We start from the raw sequence: 23,067 nt of genomic DNA, 5'->3' as shown, positions 1-23,067 counted from the left end.
TCAAATGTTGTCTTCAAGGGTGGCACAGTGCTGCAGGGATCAGCACTGTCACCTAACTGCAGAAAGGGCTCCATGTGCGGGTCGGGTGCTTCTCTGTGTAGAGTTGAGTTGTTCCCGCTGTGTTGTGCACGTTGGGCAAACTGGCCACTCCGCAGCAGGACGAGCCGTGATTGAAGTGGAAGGGACGGATCCTATCTTTCACCTGGAAGCAGCGAGTCTTGAATGTGCTGCGGTGCACGCTGAGCATTCACTGCTGTTCACTGTTGACCTGCGCACACAATCTGATAGATGGTCCTCGGTTCCGCTGCTGCGAGATATGTCATCGTCTCCGAGCGGACAAAGGAGAGCAGCAGTTCAGGCGAGGAATCTGGCAAGAGACAGAAAATCAAGTGGGTGCAGGAAAAACACGCAGTGATTTATTTATTTATTTATGAAATATTGTTTAGATGTCAAACATTGTAAAGGAGCTGAATACAGAGGTGATGATTCCAACTGGGAGAGGAGCAGCAGGGGGAGGGAGGGGAGGAGGCAGAGAGGGGAAGATGTGGAGAGCACCGACTGCCATGATGGTGATGATGATGTAAGCCTGTTGTTGACTTTCTCGGTCTGAATGACTGCGCAAAGGAAAGGGGCGGGGCGCCATTAATCCAGGACTAGTGGTGACCCGGCAGGCGAAAAAGAGCCGCGGTGGGGGATGGGCGACAGTTGTTATGACTGGTGCTTGGCCGCGGGACAAACTTCCCGGGGCACTCGGCGTTTTTTTCCTCCCCCGTTCCCTCTCATTGGTCGCTGCTCAACGCGGAATCGTGGCTCCATTTTATCGCGGACCTGTCAAACGGAGCAGGCCTCAATCAATCCCAGGGAGGGCGGCCGTCTGATTATAACACACCGTGACGTTGTCCGGGTGGCGTTTGGAAGAGGAAAAAGAGGTTAGTCCTCGACGCGTCTCGCACTGTGTCGTAGCTTTGTGTGGTCGCTCTTTGTTGAAGTATGGGCGCGCTCGCCATTACGTGATAACTTTCCCACCCTCGCTTTCAATCTTGGGTCGACGACGCGGCGAGCACGATGTGCACTGTCGTCATCACGACTTAATCGTTAAATTGAGCCTAGAGAGTAACCCTCCGAAACAACAGTAGTTACAAGGCAGCCCATTTGTGCATGTCTGGTCAGCCCGCTGTCCAACGTCTGAAGCCGTTGCTGGCTTCTTAGCGCCTCGGTCCAGTTTAAATATTATAACCAAATGTGAGTTATTATGTGTGCTGAAAAGATCTTTCAGTTGCTGTCGATTAAATGATCTATCATGGTGTGAGTCAAATACGAGAGCTCTCGAGGATATTTGCAATTTAAAGGTACTTATTTAAGCAAAGTAGGTTAAACATGATAGCAACCCTTGGCTCTAGCTTAGCACGCTAGTGTTAGCCACGCAGCTAGCCCTTCTTAGCGGTTTCGGCGAGCCGAGGCTTTCTTTTGCAGTAAACGGTGTCACGCTGTTTCAAACGAGCCAGTGCGTTGTTGATTTTGCACAGTTGTCGCGCGGATTTGTGTAATGAAACAGTGGTTACCGCGCAGGAGGAGCTGTAGTTTGTACGTAAATCCTTGATGACACGCACCCAATCAACGAGATATTGCCGGAGTGGCATGTGCGGTGATGGGTAAAAGTTAGCCAGGGGCTAGCATGCGAGTTGGCTAAAAATGATAATAATGATAATCTAAAAAATAAACTACCGCCAAGGTTTTAAATCCCTTAGACTGGACATTGCAGCAGTAAACTAGGTCAAATGATGGGCTAGCTAATGCATGTTCACTTTGTTATCACTCACTATGCTAGCAGAGACTATTGCTATTGTTCCCGTGCACGTCCACTTAGTGACCCAGAACATGTGGACGGTTGTCAACTCTCCGTATACCGGCGTCAACGTGATGCATTTATACTTTTACAGACTCTTGGCCTCAGTCCTGCGACTTAAAAGGGGGTATACCGTAAGTTGACAAAGTGCGCTCCTTGCCATTTAGTTGTCACCAGCCTTACACACTGTGTCTTGTCCAGCCGCCCGGTCAGTGGCCGGTCTGGGTGGGGTGTTTACGCAATTGGCATGTCAGGGTGTCATGCTAATTTGGTTATCGGTAGGTTAGGCTCGTGATGTAACTTGCATGTATTTAACCCGCACGAATTCTGAGAACCAGGTGCAGCAGGCACGACCGACCAGAGTAGCATCTGCGTGCAATACGGTGTATGATTAAACGTATCCTATTATCCCAGCGTGAGGGCGCTGAATGTAGTAGCAGTAGCAGCTCGTGTTACGATGAGCCACCTTGCAGAAAACGCGTCTTCTCGGACGTCGTTTATGCTGCGCTCACTTCATCTTTAGATGATAGTGCATGCTTTTCTGTGTGATTAATTGGAACGTGCCAGCACTTTATAGAGGCACTCCCTGTCTCTTGAATTGCTCCATTTTACAACGCTGACCCATATTCTCTGATTATTTGGCGACACGCCCCTTTGTTTATAGGACTCTCCCCTGAGCCTGTTGACACACTGCTGCAGAATTGTCCAAGTCCCCTCCTCGAGCTCTCATCTCCTGTGTAAACTGGATCCCTGGTGCAGTTTCACCCTTAGTCTAGTCCAGTGCAGAGTACCCTGTTTGAATGCATAAACCCAGCCCGAGGTCTCGGCCACGTGGTTCTTTATTGGTTTTCTTAATTAAACAATCAGCTTTTCCTGCTGGTTTGGGTCCTAAGTCACATGCTGACATATTGTAAGGTCTCTTAACAACCTTCATTAGTACAGATGAATCAACCTCTACATTTAAAAGTTCTATGTTGCATGCATGGAATCTCTCACCGTGGTGGTGTGCACACAGTTTCTGCGCTGGTTCTGCACCTCTTCTCACCTGGTTCGCCAACGTCTTTTTATGTTTAAACGTTACAGCTTGGGTACGATGATTGATGCCATCTTTATTTTGTTATGAGCGAGTTCACAGGGATATAGCCAGTTTAGATCAGTGCCCAGTAACTATTAAAAGGAAGTCAGGAGTTTAAAGTCTTCTTTAGAGTCACACTGCAAATGAGCATTTACCTAGAAATAACCACTTCATTGTTTATGACGTTAAGGTTCATTTGCTCATGCTGTTGACGACTAGTAAAAATGAAAGACCGCTGTCAAAGAAATTAATTTGACCTCTTGTTTCCCTGTTAGGGGCTGAGAGTTCTTGCACAGGACGCCGCCACTGCTGCGATGATGCACTTCTGAAGACACCTTGATCTCATGGGTAATATTTCTTGCAGCTGAATGTCTCACTGTGCCTCTCACCCTTCATGTGTATGTGTTACTTTATTTAATAAATGTCTTGGCTGCAGCAGCATTTCACCAGTTTTAAAAGGTTACGTAATTACAGCAAAGCAACTGGAGCTTCTTTTCCAAAGCTTATTGCAAATTAGTTTAGAATTGCGGAAAGAAAGCATTATCCTTAATTTATCATTGAGACAATGATCATGCATACCTTGAAGCTGTATTCTCACACATTCTGCTGCAGATGATTGAATGTAACACAGAGCAGCACAGTGAGAATTCACGTGCTGGGTTCCACACCTCCCTTCTGAGGATGAGATGTGATACTGGGCAGCTCTGGATCGTCATATTAGATGTGTATCCGTTAGCCGTGTGCACACTGAAGTTGTGGAGGAAATACAGTATGTCCAATGGAAACAGGTTGGTTTTTCAAAAACTGCTATCAAGATCCCAAGGTGCTTTGGAAATATCACACAAGGGCTCCCACTGCATCACAATTCTGTGAAGTCCCTCATATGCGGCCCCTTCCCACACCTGCATCCCTTTATATTAGCAGTAGTGACAATGATTGTTGTTGTTGCAGGGGAATAATCCTGCCACGGTTTAGATCATCCAAACTTTCTGGAATCCCCTTCAAAAAGGCGGACACACTCGGCAACCCTGACTGCAGGAGGAAGCAGCTATAGAAAAGTGATGGATGGATGTAATGGTAACTTGGTTGTGGTCTCAGGTTGGGCCGTCTACCTGTTCATGTACAAGTGGCTTTGGCATCTTTATCATGGGCCAGCACAGTTTCTAAGGCCATTGTTATTGTGTTGACTTGTGATGTGGGAAAAGCACAGGGACTCTTTGAATCAGTTTGTAGGATCGACCATGAAGGACACAGTTTAATGTTCTTGCAGGCTGTCGCAGGAAATAAGAGCATTATCTTTTTTCCCGTCAGCTGGTTGGCTCTCCCCATTTTGGACATTGCCAGAGTTCTGGCGCCTGCAGCACTACTCTGGGTTATTGGTGTCCTCCTATACAACCAGGAGCTTGTTTTAATCTGCTGCTGCTGCTGTGATGTGACAACCAAGAAACTGTTGCAGGAGTTTGCCAGGAGGCTTGTCGACACTCTGTCGGCTGGTGTTTCAGAAACAGAGCAGATTCTGTCCCAGAGCTGCGTCCCAGTGCGTCGAGAGCTCCTGTTTACTCTCCTGCTCGAGGTTCAATGCTGTGCGCTCTACATGAATAAATAGGGAGCCTGGATGTCCCGTTGATTGTCACTGAGGGTTTAATGCCCATCTTTTGGAAATGTTCAGTTTAGTTTAAACATCCCACCTGCCTCAACAGAAGTGTTGGTAATTATTTGCAGTTGTAGCTGAATGAATGGCGCACCCTGCTGAGAAGCAGGAAGACTGAGTCTTGTAAAACCTGTAAATGTGAAAGAAATGAAACGTAATTGGAAAAGACAAATTCGACTCCGTTGGTGTTGTTTACGGTTTCCTCTCTGCAGTTTTTTCTCCAGGTTGGGCGAGTTCACCTGTAAGCGACTGAGCGAGCTTGTATTGTAACGCGTGTGTGTGCAAATCAATGTGTTTACCACTAGACTGCAAAACGTGTGTGTGTGTGTGTGTGTGTGTGTGTGTGTGTGTGTGTGTGTGTGTGTGTGTGTGTGTGTGTGTGTGTGTGTGTGTGTGTGTGTGTGTGTGTGTGTGTGTGTGTGTGTGTGTGTGTGTGCTCACTTACTCCCCGTCTTAGTTTCACCCAACACCATCTGGCTTTTAATTATGCATTTATTTTCTGTGGGGCGCTAATGCACACTGTTAAAGCACCTTTCATCTCAGCTGCAAGTGTCACAGACTCCAGACGCAGTCAGACTCTGATCTCTGTGGTTTGTTTTTACAGGCTCCTATCCTGTGCTGACCCAATGGTTTAATCACCAGGACTCAAAATGAGCATAAGCAGCGATGAGGTCAACTTCCTGGTTTATCGATACCTGCAAGAGTCAGGTAACCGCTGGACGTCCTGGCGGCATTGCCCGAGGGCGTCTGCTTAAAAAGGAATCCTCTCAGCATAAAGTCTCAGCTCTATTAAACTTTGACTCCATCCTGCTCTCTCAACTGTGGAAACCTTTTTCCAGGCTTCTCCCACTCTGCGTTCACCTTTGGCATAGAAAGCCACATCAGCCAGTCCAACATTAATGGAGCTCTGGTGCCCCCTGCTGCCCTCATCTCCATCATCCAGAAGGGCCTGCAGTACGTGGAGGCCGAAGTCAGCATCAATGAGGTCAGGCTCCATCGTAAAAATGAAGTGATAATTAGTGTAATGGTGCGATGTAGAGGAAGAAGAGCTTCCAGCTCACGTCTGTCTAGGCCCAAGTTTCTCTGTGAACAAAACATTAAAAAAACAAAAACAAAGAAAACGTGCTTGCCATCTCTGCAGGACGGGACCTTATTTGACGGGCGGCCTATCGAGTCTCTGTCTCTGATCGATGCCGTGATGCCAGACGTGGTGCAGTCCAGACAGCAGGCCTACAGGGACAAGCTGGCCCAGCAGCAGCAACAGCAACAACAGCAACAGGCGGCAGGCAGCGGCAGCAGCAGCAGCAGCAGCAGCAGCTCGGGGTCGCAGGGAGGAACCAAGAACGGAGAGGGAGCTGCCAACGGGGAAGAAAATGGTTCCCATGCCTTAGCCAGTAAGTCAGTCACTGCTTGATGAGGTTGCACATGTTCAGATACTCTACAAACATTTGGCACAGACTCAGAACAGACACCAGTGGATGGTATTTTGCAAAATTGGAGTTGTGGCATCATGAGATGTAAGTTATGATCAGGATAGCTGAGGACATTCTGAGGGCTGTGCTTTCACAATAAGTCAGTTTGGGTTTTTTTCAGCTAGTGACCAGCTTTTCAAAATAAAAGGGTTTTTTGGGCTGCTCCTTGAGTCTCTTCACAATTTTCCATGATGCCTATGATTTATTTATGAGTCCCTCAGAAATGCGGAATATCGGGGGTCTACTGACAGAATGGCACATTATGTAAACTTGGATGATGGCTTTGTTCCTCTGCCCCTCTAGATCACCACTCAGACATGATGGAGGTGGACAGGGAGGTGGAGATTCCCCAGAGTAAAGCCATGGTCCTGAGGGGCCATGAATCAGAGGTTTTTATCTGTGCATGGAACCCAGTGAACGACCTCCTCGCCTCCGGGTCAGTAGTCCCACCTCAACCCCATCCTCCTCCTCCTCCTCCTCCTCCTCGGAACCGTCACATTTCTGTGCACTTTGCAACAAATGCAGTTCAATATTTTTGCATAAAGGCACCGCAGTTCTCTGTCAGGTTACACCCAACTGAAACTTTTCTGCTTTTGTGGAATCATCTAATATGCACTCTCCAAATGTCCACTCTGCTTAGAGAACTTCAAGATTTATTGATTCCAAGACAAACCTATTTTACTATTTGTTACAAAAGCTATGTTGATGCTGCTGATCTTATCACAGTTATTGCTTTATTAATTTGTTAGTTGTTCTAAAACTACTGCCTGCTGACCATCGGTGGTGCCGGCGGCCCCTAATGTTTCTACTGGCCTTGTGCAGGTCCGGTGACTCGACAGCCCGGATCTGGAACCTGAGCGAGAACAGCACAGGTGGATCGACCCAGCTGGTCTTGAGGCACTGCATACGGGAAGGCGGCCAGGACGTACCCAGCAACAAAGACGTCACCTCACTAGACTGGAATGTGAGCGTGTGTGTGTGTGTTTGTGTGTGCTTTAGAATGTGACCTGGGCAACGTGTTTCTCTTCAAATCTGGCTCCAAGAGCAGAGTGACTGGGTTTTTATCCAGCGGTGGTTCTTTTAGGTAAAGTCCAGAGCCGGACTGAGACGACCCAGTTTCAGGCTGAAGACTGAGTTTGTGTTGAGCTGTTTGTGTCGTTGCTATGGTTACTGCCTGACTGTACATGTTACATGTGTGCTTCTCTGTGCTTGTGAAAATGACCCTCAAAAGCTTTATTCAGTGGAATAGGAAGAGATTAGGATCTTATTTGTCCCTGCTCTACATTCAAGTGAGAGCTACTAAATATAGTCGGAAACAAAAGCAGTCGTTCAGACCTGATCTGGCCTGTTGGGCATCGTACAAATTCTCCAGTCTGACAGGTTTATGTGACACATGCTTAATTTAAGTACGACAGGAAACATTGATTTGATTCATCGGCACCTGTTTGAAACTATTCCAGCAATGTCAGCGAGTGTGACGACAGAACCTTAAAATGAAAGAAACTCTCTTTCAGAGCGAGGGAACATTGCTTGCAACAGGCTCGTACGACGGCTTCGCCAGAATATGGACAAAAGATGGTAAGATTTATTCATTCTGTCTGTCATGTGACATGTTGCACCTCTCAACATCTTCTTCCTCTCCCTCTGAAGGAAACCTGGCCAGTACTTTGGGTCAGCATAAAGGTCCAATATTTGCACTTAAGTGGAATAAGAAAGGAAATTTTATTCTCAGTGCTGGCGTTGACAAGGTGACTGTTGCACACACGCACACGCACACACACACACACACACACACACACACTCAGTAAAATGTGTTTTGCGTTCCAGTGGTAAACACAGATTTGCATTTGCTTGTTAATTTACAACTGCCCATATGTCAGTATTGGTTCTGTCTCTTTGCAACGTGCGCTGTTGCTGTGTCTTCCCTCTCAGACCACAATTATCTGGGACGCCCACACCGGAGAAGCAAAGCAGCAGTTTCCTTTCCACTCGGGTAAGTGGTGGTGAAGTCATCGTTTAAAGCAGCTCTAGGTAACTTTTCCACCATAAAATGATGATTCCAAACTCAGTAAAGCGGGAGATAAACCATTAATAGGATCACTGGTGCCGCCTCGGCAGTGAAGGGGGGTGGGGGGGGTGCCGGCTGTAACTGCACTGCGTAACTTTCAAGCGCGACCGACACGCCGGACGAACCACTATACGGCAACGTCACACGTTTATTTAGAGGCGGTTTAAGAGTATAAAATGACGGAATTGAACCATAACCTCGATGAAAGACAAAGTAATGAAAGTGTTGAACATTTGCTACAACATTATTGTCAATGTCAATGTTTTGCATTTCATATTGGTGTTTTTCCTGAACACATACGAGCGCTCCAGCCAGGCCACTATTTGTATTTTCCCCCATCAGTAAACTAGCGCTGCAGCGTGTTTACTTCCTCACTTCGCCATTTCCACCAAAAGTTACCTAGAGCTGCTTTAAAGGTCCAGTGTGTAAAATCTTTCAGGAAGCCCGCCTGACAGTGCGTTTCATGGAGGATCACCGCTGTTCTATGTATCTTCTTATATATGAGAACCATTCTAATTACTTTCATTGTACTTCAAGTATGCATTTTTATGAATGTAAATCAAGCCAAATTTTACACACTGAACTTTTAAAGATACATTATTATAATATAAATGAATATATTTTATATTACAGATTAGCAAGAATTGGCTGCACTTTGGGGTCAAAACAGAATTTAAAATGTCAGTTCTCCTCCATTAGCCAGTTTCTCCCTTCCACCCATTCATTGCCGCTCTTGGCTCTCCCTTCCCTCCCACAGCGCCGGCTCTAGACGTGGACTGGCAGAGCAACAATACATTTGCCTCCTGCAGCACAGACATGTGCATCCATGTGTGCAAGCTGGGTCAGGACAGACCTGTCAAGACCTTCCAGGGCCACACGGTAAGGCCGAGCCTCTGGGGTGCGAGCTCTCTGGTGGGGAGGGCAGATGCAGCTTGCAGCCAGATGTCATCCTGGCTCACTGCTGCTTCATGCCTGCGGTGACTTACTTCATGTAGAGGTTTAGCCATATGTACATTTCTGACTGTGATACGTGTTGACATTTTGATAGTATTATGTGTAAAGTTACACAAAGCAAGTGCAACAAGCACAATGAAAGTGGTGCATAGTTGGAACATGTGTTCACCAAGCACTCCTGGTGAGGTTTCTCCTGGCGCTTCCTGCAAGCCAAAGAGCTGTGAATGCAGACGGTGCACCCAACTGCTGTTTTAGGAATAGCCAGGAGAGGGCGCACATGTAGCATCTGCATACCAGGATGAAGGAGACGTTGTGTGCTCTCTTCTCCTCTGTCCTGTCTCCAGCGGGTTAAAATGCTCTTCAGTCAACACGGAGACGCCCATGTAGACTCTTGTGAAGTCAAGTAATGTGTTCTCAAGTTGTGCACATGAAACTGTTGGATTACATAATATGCACAAATAACATGGTCACATGGTAAGACATGCAGCACTATAGAGACAAAGAAACTAATCTGTTGGACAAGCTGAGTTAACCAGCTGCTAAACTGCGGTCCCGGATCAGTTTGCTTCTATATCTGGCTGAATTCATCTTGTGTTCTTGTAACACACATCTTGTAAAATCAATCTCATGAATGTGCTGCGCTTATCCTTGCAAGTCATCGTTCTCATCCTCTCCCTGTAGAACGAGGTGAACGCCATCAAGTGGGATCCCACCGGCAGTCTGCTGGCTTCCTGCTCCGACGACATGACACTGAAGGTCAGCCTTACCCCCACCCCACCCCCCAACTACATTTGTGTCAGCACAATCTGTGTTAGCGGCTCGCTAACGTTTGTGTGCGTCGCGTCTAGATCTGGAGCATGAAGCAGGACTCGTGTGTCCACGACCTGCAGGCCCACAGCAAAGAGATCTACACCATCAAGTGGAGCCCCACCGGCCCAGGAACCAACAACCCCAATGCCAACCTTATGCTGGCCAGGTGGGCACCGGCAACCTGCCCCACTTCCCTCTATCATTCCCATGTCAGCCCTGCGTGACAGAGTTTAAACTGGGAGCAGGGACGTCTGAGGAACATTTCAGCTAGTCAGACCACGGCTCACCAAGTTAACCGTCACCTCTTTATTAATGCTGGTCCTGTCATTCCTGCGGTGACACAGTCATACTCTTGCTTTGAAAAGTCTTTCAGCGTCTCGTTGAACGTGCACAATGAGTGTGTAGAAGGCGGTGGTTCATTTTACGCACATAAAACAACATTTCTCGGTCGCCACACTTAAAAAAAAATCATATCTTTCGTTCTTTGGATGTTTTTCTCATTCAGAAAGCTTTTCAGAACAGATTTAAACCAAAGAAAAACAAACTCTTTTATGGCAACAGGAACTTGAATAACGTGGTCAAAAAACGGTTTGTAACCGCTACTTATTAAGCAAACATCTTCCACCTGCACCGCTGCGTTATCACCTGACCTATATATTATCTACTATGAACTAGGATACTCAAATTGGAAAGCACGTCGCCTTTTGCCCGGTGTGTAAAGACTTATAGGAAGTTATTTTTCATTAAATTAACTTGAGGTAAAACAGTAATGAAACGTGTATATGGCCCTGTGTCCTTTGCACGATAGCAACTCAATCTGACACTTGGTCCCAAGCTTATTTTTCCTCTACATACACATGGGATGATTCCAGGCCACTAATAGCTTCCTGCCCGTCCGCCTCGCCATACTCCCGCCCTCTGCTCACTCCGCTCACTCCCGCCCTCTCCTCCAGCGCGTCCTTCGACTCCACGGTGCGCCTGTGGGATGTGGAGCGTGGCGTCTGCATCCACACGCTGACCCGCCACCAGGAGCCCGTCTACAGCGTGGCCTTCAGCCCTGACGGCCGCCACCTGGCCAGCGGCTCCTTCGACAAGTGTGTCCACATCTGGAACACCCAGGTGTGACGCCTGACTCCAGGCCCCAGAAGCTGCCTTGATGCCCTCTGTCCTCACTCACTGCCTAACTGTGTGTGTGTGTGTGTGTGTGTGTGTGTGTGTGTGTGTGTGTGTGTGTGTGTGTGTGTGTGTGTGTGTGTGTGTGTGTGTGTGTGTGTGTGTGTGTGTGTGTGTGTGTGTGTGTGTGTGTGTGTGCGTGTGCGCAGACTGGGTGTTTAGTTCACAGCTACCGGGGGACTGGAGGGATCTTTGAGGTGTGCTGGAACGCCACGGGTGATAAAGTCGGAGCCAGTGCGTCAGATGGATCGGTAAGTTCTGCTACAACACACACAGGAGGAGCATTTAACAACCTTTTAATACCCATTGGCCACTGTTTTTATGGCGGTTGCAAGCACCACCACCCCATATAAAAAGCCCTGCCAGGAAGGTGTGTGACTGTGTTGTAAAGGTAGCTCAGTCTTGTTGGCATGGCAGAGGTTATTATCAGGGATTTCCCATTAACCAACAACAAAGCATTTAACCGTAATTGGAATTACGGTTGCGGTTATGGTTGTTGGTTCCTGGACACTTTGTAATCATAAAAGCTCGTAAAACCTTAATTTCTGAATTTAAACAGTACATTTTATTTAGGCCAGCGATTTTCAACCTTTTTTGAGCCACGGCACATTTTTTACATTGGAAAAAATACCATGGCACACCACCAACCGAAAATATTAGAAAGTGACCCTTCTTTAGCCTAATGATAACAATATAGTCTCAATTTATTTATACTCACCCTGTATGAAACCTGGGTCTGTTTAGATGCACACAAAGCAGATATCCTGGGCGGAATTGAGGGAGGACAGTAGGCCTCCATTCTTTGCAAAGCACAGTCACTCCACAATCAAATGTTATTTTTTTTAAACCATTAAAATAAAATTGGATAATTTTTCATGGCACACCTGCATTGTCTCACGGTCCAGTTGTGTGCAGCAGCATAGTGGTTGAAAAACGCTGACTCAAGCCAACCATCACCACTTTTCACAGCAGTTTCTAGTCTTGACAGCATGCTAGCATGGCACCTGTCCGCTTCATTACAAGAAGCTACCAACGCACATGCAAAAACTAGAAGTGCAGCAATAAAATATTCCCACAGTGCAAAATATTAGGAATCTCCCGTACAAAATGTCAAATCACAAATTGAAAAAATAAACTCTACATGAAAGTGATCGATTACATCATTTTGAGTGATTAGGCTTCATCAAAAAAGAAAATGATAACAAGAATGACAAATAATAATTTGGCAGTGAAACCCTCTTGTACAGCCTTTCTCAATGTCTTAATGTACAACACAATATCTGTCTTTGAAGCCCCATGGCATTCAGCTCTTTATTGAAATGACTCTTAAAACACTGAAAAAATGGATGAAATACAGCTATTTTATGACTTTCTTACTGTTAATAGAATTTCTTCAAGTTCGGTGGGCCAGACTAAAAATCTTAACAGGTCGCATATTGCCCCCGGGCCATAGGTTGCACACACCTGTCCTGAATGCGTCGGTATTCTCGGGCGCGGGTCTGCATTTAAGCTTATCGCTGTGGTGAAGACGACCTGATGACTTTGTAGCTCACACATCCCCAAAACATCAGCCATCCACCTCCATGTTTTACAGTAGGAATGGTGTACCTTTCATCATAGGCCTTGTTGACTCCTCTCCAAATGTGACATTTATGGTTGAGGCCAAAAAGCTCAATTTTGGTCTCATCACTCCAAATGATTTTGTTCCAGAGGTTTTGAGGCTTGTCTCTGTGCTGTTTGGCATATTGCAAGCAGGATTTTTTTTGTGGCATTGGCGTTGTAATGGCTTTCTTCTGGCGACTCGACCATGCAGCCCATTTTTCTTCAAGTGCCTCCTTATTGTGCACCTTGAAACATCCACACAACTTTTTTCAGAGAGTCCTGTATTTCAGCTGAAGTAATCTGTGGGTGGGGGGTTTTGCATCTCGAAACATTTTCCTGGCAGTTGTGACAGAAAGTTTTGTTGGTCGATGTGATGGTGGTTTTGTTTTCAACAGAATCTCTCACTTTCCACTTCTTCATTAGAGTTTGAACGCTGCCAAATGACCCACGGACCGGCACTGGTCCACGGCCCGGTGGTTGGTTGACCCCTGTTGTAGAGAATTCAGTGCAGTGCAGTGCAGTGAATCATTCACTGGGTTCCTGCAGATTAGCAGGATCCCAGTGTTGCGTAATGTGTAATATACCTACCTGCCTTGCCTTTAACAAACAAAAGCCAACTGTTTCTCAAACATTTTTCCCTTTGCATTGCTGATTTGGACCGGTGCTGCTGTGACGAGATAAGGCGTGGACACACTACGGCACGGGGGCCATATGCGGCCCGTTAAGCTTTTTAATCCAGCCTGCTGAACTTGAAGAATTTCTATTCATATTCAGTAAATCATAAAATAGCTGTATTTCATCCATTTTTTCAGTGTTTTAAGAGTCGTTTTCTAGGGATGCGCCGATACCCTATGCCAGTATTGGGTATTGGTGCCGATACCGGAGTTGAGTACTCTACTCGTACTTGTAAAATATGAGCCGAGACCACAGCACCGATACCAGTTGTATACAGTTGTGCTCATAAGTTTACATACCCTGGCAGAATTTATGATTTCTTTGCCATTTTTCAGAGAATATGAATGATAACACAAAAACCTTTCTTTCACTCATGGTTTGTGCTTAGGTGAAGCCATTTATTATCAGACAACCGTGTTTACTCTTTTTAAATCATAATGACAACAGAAATTACACAAATGACCCCGATCAGAAGTTTACATACCCCAGTGTTTAATACAACATATTGCCCCCTTTAACATCAATGGCAGCTTGGAGTCTTTTGTGGTAGTTGTGGATGAGGCTCTTCATTTTCTCTGATGGTAAAGCTGCCCATTCTTCTTGGCAAAAGGCCTCCAGTTCCTGTAAATTCTTGGGCTGTCTTGTATGAACTGCAGGCTTGAGATCTCCCCAGAGTGGCTCAATGATATTGAGGTCAGGAGACTGAGATGGCCACTCCAGAACCTTCACTTTATTCTGCTCTAGCCAATGACAGGTTACCTTGGCTTTGTGTTTTGGATCATTATCATGTTGGAATATCCAAGTACGCTCCATGCACAGCTTCTGGGCTGATGAGTGCAAATTTTCCTCTAATATTTTTTGATAAGCTGCCGCATTCATCTTGCCATCAATTTTAACCAAGTTTCCCGTGCCTTTGTAGCTCACACATCCCCAAAACATCAGCCATCCACCTCCATGTTTTACAGTAGGAATGGTGTATCTTTCATCATAGGCCTTGTTGACTCCTCTCCAAATGTGACATTTATGGTTGAGGCCAAAAAGCTCAATTTTGGTCTCATCACTCCAAATGATTTTGTTCCAGAGGTTTTGAGGCTTGTCTCTGTGCTGTTTGGCATATTGCAAGCAGGATTTTTTTTGTGGCATTGGCGTTGTAATGGCTTTCTTCTGGCGACTCGACCATGCAGCCCATTTTTCTTCAAGTGCCTCCTTATTGTGCACCTTGAAACATCCACACAACTTTTTTCAGAGAGTCCTGTATTTCAGCTGAAGTAATCTGTGGGTGGGGGGTTTTGCATCTCGAAACATTTTCCTGGCAGTTGTGACAGAAAGTTTTGTTGGTCAACGTGATGGTGGTTTTGTTTTCAACAGAATCTCTCACTTTCCACTTCTTCATTAGAGTTTGAACGCTGCTGATTGGCATTCTGAGTTCCTTGGATATCTTCTTATTTCCATTTTCTGTTTTATACAGTCAATGACCTTTTCCCGTAGATCTTTTGACTTTTGCTTTCTCCATGACTCAGAGTCCAGAGATGTCAGTGCAAGGGTCTGTCAGGAGCCAACAAACTCATTGAACCTTTATACACACACTGATTACAAGCAGACAGATCACAGGTGTGGATGGTTACATTTAGTAGCCATTCAAAACCATTTGTGTCAACTCGTGTGCATGTTATCAGGCCAAACTCTCAAGGGTATGTAAACTTTTGATCGGGGTCATTTGTGTAATTTCTGTTGTCATTATATTAGGCCTGGGCGATAAAACGATTACGATAATATTCACGATTAAAAACTCCACGATAACGATGATAAATGCATGAGCTGTTATTTCGATAACCCAACCAATCCCACAGGAGAGAAACAAGCGCGTGCTAAATGAACAGCCAATCCCAGCAGAGAAACAACGGCGTGCTTCCTTCCCTCCACCCGCCTCCTCTCGCTTACAACAACTCAGATGGGAGACACACACAGCCGTCCACTAAATCTAGTTATAGGAACATGTAGCGAGGAGCAATCAGAAGTCGAGGGAAGTGAAGAAACTGTCGGCTACCTCAGGTCCGACAAAGTACAGGCTGACGCTAAGTGCAAATCATGTCGGAGAACAGTTCCAAGCAAAACGGGAAACACCACGAACCTCTTTCAACATCTCAAAAATTACCACGATAAAGAATGGTATGAAAGCCAGAGTTTACGTTTTCATGCTAGCCTCCCTGCAGGTAATGTTAAAAACAACGCACTGCTGCAAGAGCCCAGGGGGAGTGTTCTGCATGATACTCCCGCTAGCAGTAGCAGTAGCCTAGCTAGCGACAGTGCTAAGCAAACAGTTGCTCGTCAAACAACAATACAGTCAGTCTTTAACGCAGCTACCCCGTACAAGAAAAAAATCGACACGGTACAGAAACATAACCAGAGCAGTGACGTGCAATATTGTACTGTCTGTCTGTACCTCTTTTTATTTTTGTTTTTATTTTATTTAATCAGTTTAGTACACTACCCCTAAAATGTTTGAGAGATGTTAAAAACAAGACGCATAATCCTCAACATTTAAGTTATTTTTTTCAGTACATCTAAGATGTAAAAAATCATACAAACGTCTTGGTTCTGTCGGGTTGTTGTTGAATGTTTTGTATTGTCATACATTCTAACAATAAATATATAAAAATAATCCTTCTGGTTTCTTTGCGGTCCAAGGAGAATACTAATATTAAAACTATTATTGATAAAAAAAAATTCATATCGTGATAATTATCGACATTGAGCAATATAAGAAAACATATCGTGATAAAAAAAATTGCCATATCGCCCAGGCCTACATTATATAAGGTTGTCTGATAATAAACGGCTTCACCTAAGCACGAACCATGAGTGAAAGAGAGGTTTTTGTGTTATCATTCATATTCTCTGAAAAATGGCGAAGAAATCATAAATTCCGCTAGGGTATGTAAACTTATGAGCACAACTGTATGTATGTATATGACACTTTTGTTGAATTTGTGTTTGCACTGCAGTGCAACTTGCTGAGGAGCGTTGTTTATATAGCGCACAATAACATCTATGGGGGAGGGGGGGGTCAAAGAAATTGTATAATGCCTTATGAAGTACTCAGTATCGGTATCTGTGAGTACTGAAATGCAAGTACTAGTACTCTCCTTGTTCAATAGTGGTACCGGTGCGTCCCCAGTCATTTCAATAAAGGGCCGAATACCAGGGCGCTTCAAAGGCACATATTGTGTTGGAACGCTTATGTTCATTTTCAGTTGACATTAAAGCACATCATGTTTCCTGAGATGTCACCAAAGCACTCCATCCATCTGCTCCGCTTTACACCCCATTGTGGCCCACCAGTCTGTCCCAGCTGCATCCTGGATGTTGACCACTTGTTGTGTCCTACCCCCCCCCCCCACCCCCACTGCAGGTGTGCGTGCTAGACCTGAGGAAATGACACTAGTCTGCGGGAGCCATGGACCGACTACGAATGTGTACATAGCCAAAATGACTGACTGTCCCTGCCTGTCCACCACACTGCTGTAGTCCCACCAGACGCACACAGCCACACAACCCCGCCCCCCCCCACACACACACACACACACACTCGGCCGCCGGGCCGCCAGCACCCGTGGACCACGCGGCCGCTCGCACTCACCTCTGGGACATGAAGACGAGCGCACAGAAGCATCCGTCTGGATGGAGCGGCCGCCAATCAAACGCTCCCTGGTTCAGGTTCAGTCCCCGCCCTCCCGAGTCGTCTCCGCCAGCGGCTGGCGCGGTGTGGACAGTGTTGTGGCGGACTGGGGGTTCGTGCCGCCGCCTCCGGCTTTGGCGCCGCTCACCAGGTGGCAGCTCAGAGCGCCTGAGCGGTGGGAAGCGCTCCACCACTTCTTTGCAGTCTTTAAGGTTCGGGAAATGCAGCTGTGGAGCCAGAGACAGTTTAGAAAGTTGTCTGCTCCATTTTTTTTTTTAACATCTGTAAAACAGGTTATACATTAAAGGTCCCTTATTACACGCTTCATCACATCTTTATTTTCAATCTTGGACGGCCTCATACTTTTAAATTGGCGAGGAAAAAGAAAAACACTAGATCTTCAGGAAATGGCATACTTAGCCCTCTGTTTACTGCCTCCTGCTGGAGGGCCGGCTTTTAGCTTCCGGCTCAAACTGCTGTTTTGTTGGACCTTCCGCGTGTTTGAAAAGACACCAAAACAAGGCGGTGTCAGAGGGCAGAGCCAACGCCTGGGTGGAGGTGGCGGTGCCCTCTTTAACCTCACGGGGGTGTCGGGGGTACTGAAAGCATTTTAGCACGTAGTTTGAGAAAAGTGGAGCAAGCAAAGGAGGCAAAGGATGGGCGTCTCTGCGGGGGAGTTTGCTGACAGGCTGCAGACAGTGATTCTTGCTTGGAAGCCTGGAGAGGGAATTCTCATTCTGAACGTGTGTCTTTGTGATCAGGTTGCAGTCGTGTCTGACGACCAGCTGGCGGTAATGATCCGTTTCCCGTGTCCACATCAATGCTGTTCTCATCCACTTTGATGCTGGGACACTTTTGTCACGACTCCATTCTCAGCTGTCATCTGCTGCTGCTGCTGCTGCTGCTGCTGCTCGAGATGCATCGTGTTTGCACCTCTGCTCTCATGGCACCCAGCTGATTGCATTCTGATCAAAATATGTTCAACTGCAGCTGCGAAGCGAAGGTTACGGTGAGCTGTGCTCTCTTTTTCTACCTTTCAGGCAAAGTTCTTATCAGCTCCAACTCCCAGGCTCAACGGCCATCCATATCACTTGCAACATGCAATTCTGTTCAGGTTCCCATCAGCCGCGTGTGTGTGTGTGTGTGTGTGTGTGTGTGTGTGTGTGTGTGTGTGTGTGTGTGTGTGTGTGTGTGTGTGTGTGTGTGTGTGTGTGTGTGTGTGTGTGTGTGTGTGTGTGTGTGTGTGTGTGTTCAGAAATTTTGATCACATTTGGGGCCGACTGCGGAAGCTTTCCTCCTCCTCCCACGACGGCTTGTTGCAAACGTTTGCTGAACGATAATCAGACTGAGCTGCTGCATCTGCTTGGTCATTAAACATTCTGACACCAAGACCCTCAGCGTTGCTCATTTCCTGTACAGGGTTTTTGCTTTGGTTTGTTTTGAAATATAGTTGCATTGTTTTCAGCTCTGCTCAATAGTCGCTTACACGATACCCGAAACGGCTTATTTGTAATGCAGGAAGTCACGTGGCACTGAGCCAATGTTCCGGCATAACGGCCTTTGCACACTGGATGCTTCAGTCTTTTATATTCACCAGAACTATTGCAATTAAAAAATATTTTTCAATTTGCTGATTGGTAATATTGACACCCTGAATTACCCTGAATATTGTGCTGTTTTTTTCTTTTGTAATTGAGACTAATTTTCTGTTGTTGTTTTTACACCCCCAAAACAAACAACAAGCTCAGCCGCTCAAGACGGTTGTGCAGAAAGCATTTAATAAATAAAATGTAAATTACAGAAACTGTTTTTTTTTTTTTTGGTTTTTTTTGTTTTTTGTTTTTTTTAATCCGAATATAGTCCTCCTTTTGTGTCGTTCATCATTCACGCATCTGTTGTGTTAGGTGCGCAGCTTTCCCTGTCCCAGGCTGAGCAGACGACAGCATCCAGACTCTGGAGCCACGCTGGACACTCGGCCAGTGTGGCCATTGTGTCCAGCGTGGGAGACGAACGGACACAAACGCAGTGTGGTGTGGTCCTCTCTAGACGTTCTGCCCATGAGCGGGAGATTTTGGCTGCGCTGCACCACTCGTAAAACCAAGAGTTGGGTCTTTGAAAGTTAGAAACGATTCTTACTGATAAAATACCGTCACACATCATGGTTGAAATTAAGGAAGAAGAGCAGCTGCCCTTTGGTGAAGGGCCTATTCTGCACTTAAGCAAAAAAAAGTAAATGAATAAAATGAAAATTGAGAATGGAAGTATCGCAGGCATCCATTGCTCTAAATGCTTCTGAGAACAGATGCAGGCGTCTTGTGTAACATGCGAGTCGTTGGTTGGGTTCCGGTTCTTGTCTAACAGCCAGCTCAACCAGACTCCATTCCCGCCATCATAGCGCCAATCACAGCTCACATTCACTTTGTCCCTCCTACCAAAAAAAAAAAAAAAAAAGGTTGTGGTTTGCTTCAACGGTCGGCAGAAGAAACGCACTGAACCACGAAACAAGACGTCTATGATGGTGAAATGGTTTTTTATAACGGCTTTGTTTTTAGACAACAAAGCTTTTTACACTGCATTCAAATGCATTGGCGATTCTGTTTTTCTGTTTTTTTGTTCCTCTCCACAGGGCCAATGTTAAACCTCCATCTTTGCTATGTCGGAGTGGCCACCGAAGGTTTTTTACTCCTCCAGACATTTTTGTAATTTTGATTTATTTGTAGTAACGTACAGAAAATGAACAAAAAAAACATCAAATCTGGATTTAAATTGTCTCTGTATTATAAAGCATAAAATGTAAATATGATTTTCAGATTTATTTTTTTTTTCCTTTTTTCTTGCATTGTGTGCTCTATACCCCTCCCACTTCTGTCTTCTGTTCTGCTTTCTCTTTCACTCGTTTGGTTGCCTCCTGATCTGACTGTTGGAATAAAACGCTCAGATTTTAAGGTCTAGAATAAAATCTATTTTGATAATACACATGTGCCCTTTGCCTTTATTGAAGTACACTCACAGTCATTTAATCTTTTAACGTTTAGTGCGTGTGGGTGTGGGTAATCAAGCTGCATGGCAGATCAACAGAATAACCAGTATACTTAAAGGCAGAGTTTACTTTTTTGTTCATAATTTAAAAAAAATTAAAAATTAAAAAATTCCAGGCGTTTCAGAACATCCACTTGTTTTTAGATAATGTGTAGCCCTGAATAAAACACAAGTCCATCTGGTCTCAAACAAAGCGTCAGCATCAGTCCAACCACTTAATGGGTTTCCAGTGCAAATATGGTGACGGGGGTTCATATTACTGTCTAATAACAAGTGGTATGGATATCAATACAGCTGTACAGTACAGCTTAAAGTGATTCCTTTACACAATAATACATCAGTTTACATTCTATTAATTCCCGGTAGGTACTGGGATTAAATCGAATGGAAAACAAATTTTGTTTAGATGATGTGACAACAGAAATTTGTGCGATATCACTTGCTACCCCCTGGTCGGAGGTTCAGGACACTGTGGAAACTGGCCTCAAACAGACTCAGGGACAGTATGTCTAATGGGGCCCTTGCACTCATTGAAAACTTGTGACTGTCCCTTCATTCCACTTATTCAATAAAAAAGTAAGCAGAATACCTTTTTTTTTACATTCACTGTATGCCTCAGTTCACCCCTCACCCACCCAGGTGGGACATGCCCTCAACACCATATATCTCTTATGTGCAAATAATTTACACAGTGCACCAATTGTAATTGCCAACTTTTCATGTTGTATAATGTATTGTTATCATATCTTTATCTTATGTTATTCTGTACATATTTTTTATTCTGCATTTCGCAACTGATACTGCCACCGACGTGGGTCAGTACGCCAAAAAAAAGACAAGGATTGGAAAGATTTAAATTTCCTTCCCCAGTTCCATACAACCTTTTTAACCTCTGAATAATGTGACACTTAAGGTAAATTTATTGTGAATTTATCTATCATCATTATTATTATTATTATTATTATTATTATTATTATTAACTTGCATGTAGGTTGTTTCACCTCTAGCAGAACACAAAAAACATCCTGTTTAATAATTCAATATTTATCAATGTTGTGCACAAGCTTTGTGGCACAGCCACTGATAAATGCAGCATTTGTTTGAAGAGGACAACAGCCTGTTGTTAATCATGAAGAAATCTGTTCGGCGCTGTCTGTGTTGCATATTCAAACCTGCACTTGTAAATAGAACTTTCATTGCCACACGTGTAAAAAACAAAAAAACAAAAACAATACATGAGGTTTTGTTTCCAATTTGGGCAGAGGCCAAAAAACTGGTTAGAGTAAAATACGACTTGTGCAGAAGACAGTATGTACAGAAAGACGTCGTCTTCACACACCTTTTTAAACCCCTTCGAGTGTCCAGGCCTGCATATGCTCACCTGAATACGTCTTGCACTGTTGTGACCTTCTGACTCTGAGTTTTCTTCTAATCAGGTCATTTTGTGTATTTTTAGATGGTCGGCTACCGAACTCACAGGTAAGATCACTGCTGCTGAAATGACGTCTGAGGCGAATGCAACTCAGGGCACAAATTACAAAAGAGTGACCTCATTGTACTTATTTTGGAGCTATATGTTTTTGTTTAGATTGCTTTTGCACATTTTAATTTAAACTAAGAGATTCAGCACATTTAATGTAAAAAAAAAAAAAATCTGAGACAATGCTGATGTTTCTACTTATTTGCAATATTATTTTTAATAGCTATATATCATGAGGACCTTTGAATTGGATATTTGCAGAAGTATGAAGTAATTTTTCTTTTCATTTTGCTTGATAGGTAAAAAGAAGACCAAAATACATCAACTGAATACCTGGATGGGTGTTGACATTCCCACTCATGCTACATCAGAGAATTTCCACAATTAAAGGTCCAGTATGTGCATTTTTGTAAGGAAGCCCAGTATTTAAAGTTGCAGTGTGTAAAAATTGGCCTAATTTATGATTTGTATATTGGTAAAAGTTTAACATACAGCCTTTAAATACATAAATAAAAGTGTATACTCACGGTACAATAAAAGTAATTTTTTTCCTACCCTCAGAACGGTTCATATATATATATATATATATATATATATATATATATATATATATATACACATATATATATATATATATATATCTGCAATCCAGTTAGCTGCCATCTTTCACAGCCATATTTCTATGGAAGCTGGGGATAGACAACCCAGCCTGTCTGACAGCGTATTTCGTGTTTAGAATGAACGCTCGCATCCTTAAATAAACCAACGAAGAAGAAGGGTGACAAGGTATCCAGGTTTGTGCTCGCAGATCACTTTAGTTCACTGGCAATCGCAGGAGAGGGAGGATACTGAGTCCCAAACGGGAAGGTGAAAGAGTGCTGCAATATAAAAAGTAAACACTTGATGTTGCTGTTTCTTCCTAAAACTAAAAATCTCCAAACATTAGGTACGCCCACCTGACAGTTTGTTTCCATTTAGGGCACTGTCAGGCGGACTTCCTTAAAAGATGTTGGCGTAAGATGGCAGCTAACCAGGAACAAGACCCTTATTGCTCTATGTATATTCTTATTCTTTTATTGTACTGCAAGTATAGACTTTTATTAATGTATTCATGGGAAGTACGTTGAGCTTTTCCCAATATAAATATCATAAATCAAGCCAAATTTTGCTCACTGGACTTTTAAGTTAAAGTCAATATACCGTGATACCATGTGTTGCTTCAATCCCAGCTTCAACGGACAGCTCCGCAGATCTCCTCCCACGAGGTTTGTTAGATTCTGCAGTCAATTGTGTTTGTGCGGAAATGGCGGTCATGCGAAACTTACCTTCGCTGCGTTTTTTCAAATGATCCGATAGCCATCAGGTAGCGGTGGCCACCACATAGCTTCGGCAGCAGTGTTGGCGGGTAATCTATCACTGAGTAATCCACTACTGTAATTAAACTACTTTTTTTTTTAAGAACGGAGTAATGTAAAGTCCCACTGATTGTCACATCCCGAAGGATGCAAAATTTGACCCATCATCCCCTGAGGATGCGGTGGGC

General features: G+C 44.6%; 1 protein-coding gene across 5 annotated transcripts; it reads left to right on the top strand.

The window, feature by feature from the left end:
- Positions 1-698: 698 nt before the first annotated feature.
- tbl1xr1b (TBL1X/Y related 1b) lies at positions 699-19,979 on the top strand. Of its 5 annotated transcripts, none has more exons than XR_012926215.1 (17): positions 699-929; positions 3,197-3,269; positions 5,177-5,280; positions 5,412-5,557; positions 5,714-5,966; positions 6,348-6,480; positions 6,867-7,008; positions 7,559-7,622; positions 7,695-7,792; positions 7,977-8,037; positions 8,870-8,991; positions 9,748-9,822; positions 9,915-10,042; positions 10,830-10,995; positions 11,199-11,300; positions 16,739-17,217; positions 17,767-19,979. XR_012926215.1 is itself a non-coding variant. In XM_076020826.1 (16 exons), exons 3-16 carry the CDS (start codon positions 5,223-5,225, stop codon positions 16,763-16,765), a joined length of 1,575 nt encoding a protein of 524 aa, XP_075876941.1. In that variant the 5' UTR covers positions 699-929; positions 3,197-3,269; positions 5,177-5,222; the 3' UTR covers positions 16,766-19,979. The 5 variants fall into 5 exon arrangements, 3 of the variants coding, with proteins under 3 accessions (XP_075876941.1, XP_075876943.1, XP_075876942.1); XR_012926214.1 differs by having other exon boundaries at positions 16,739-18,014; positions 18,910-19,979; XM_076020826.1 differs by having other exon boundaries at positions 16,739-19,979.
- Positions 19,980-23,067: the final 3,088 nt, after the last annotated feature.

This window comes from Nelusetta ayraudi, unplaced genomic scaffold, assembly GCF_046127955.1.
Source record: "Nelusetta ayraudi isolate G7.1 ecotype Tasmania unplaced genomic scaffold, CSIRO-AGI_Nayr_v1 ptg000011l, whole genome shotgun sequence".
In the NCBI taxonomy this organism is placed as follows: Eukaryota; Metazoa; Chordata; class Actinopteri; order Tetraodontiformes; family Monacanthidae; genus Nelusetta; species Nelusetta ayraudi.
This window is presented reverse-complemented; position numbering and strand designations above follow the sequence as displayed.

Excerpts from the sequence above, each read along its gene's own strand:
- tbl1xr1b (XM_076020826.1), top strand. The coding sequence starts at position 5,223 with ATGAGCATAAGCAGCGATGAGGTCAACTTCCTGGTTTATCGATACCTG. Across the intron at positions 5,281-5,411 it reads TCGATACCTGCAAGAGTCAG|GCTTCTCCCACTCTGCGTTC; the intron begins GTAACCGCTGGA and ends ACCTTTTTCCAG. Across the intron at positions 10,996-11,198 it reads TCCACATCTGGAACACCCAG|ACTGGGTGTTTAGTTCACAG; the intron begins GTGTGACGCCTG and ends GCGTGTGCGCAG.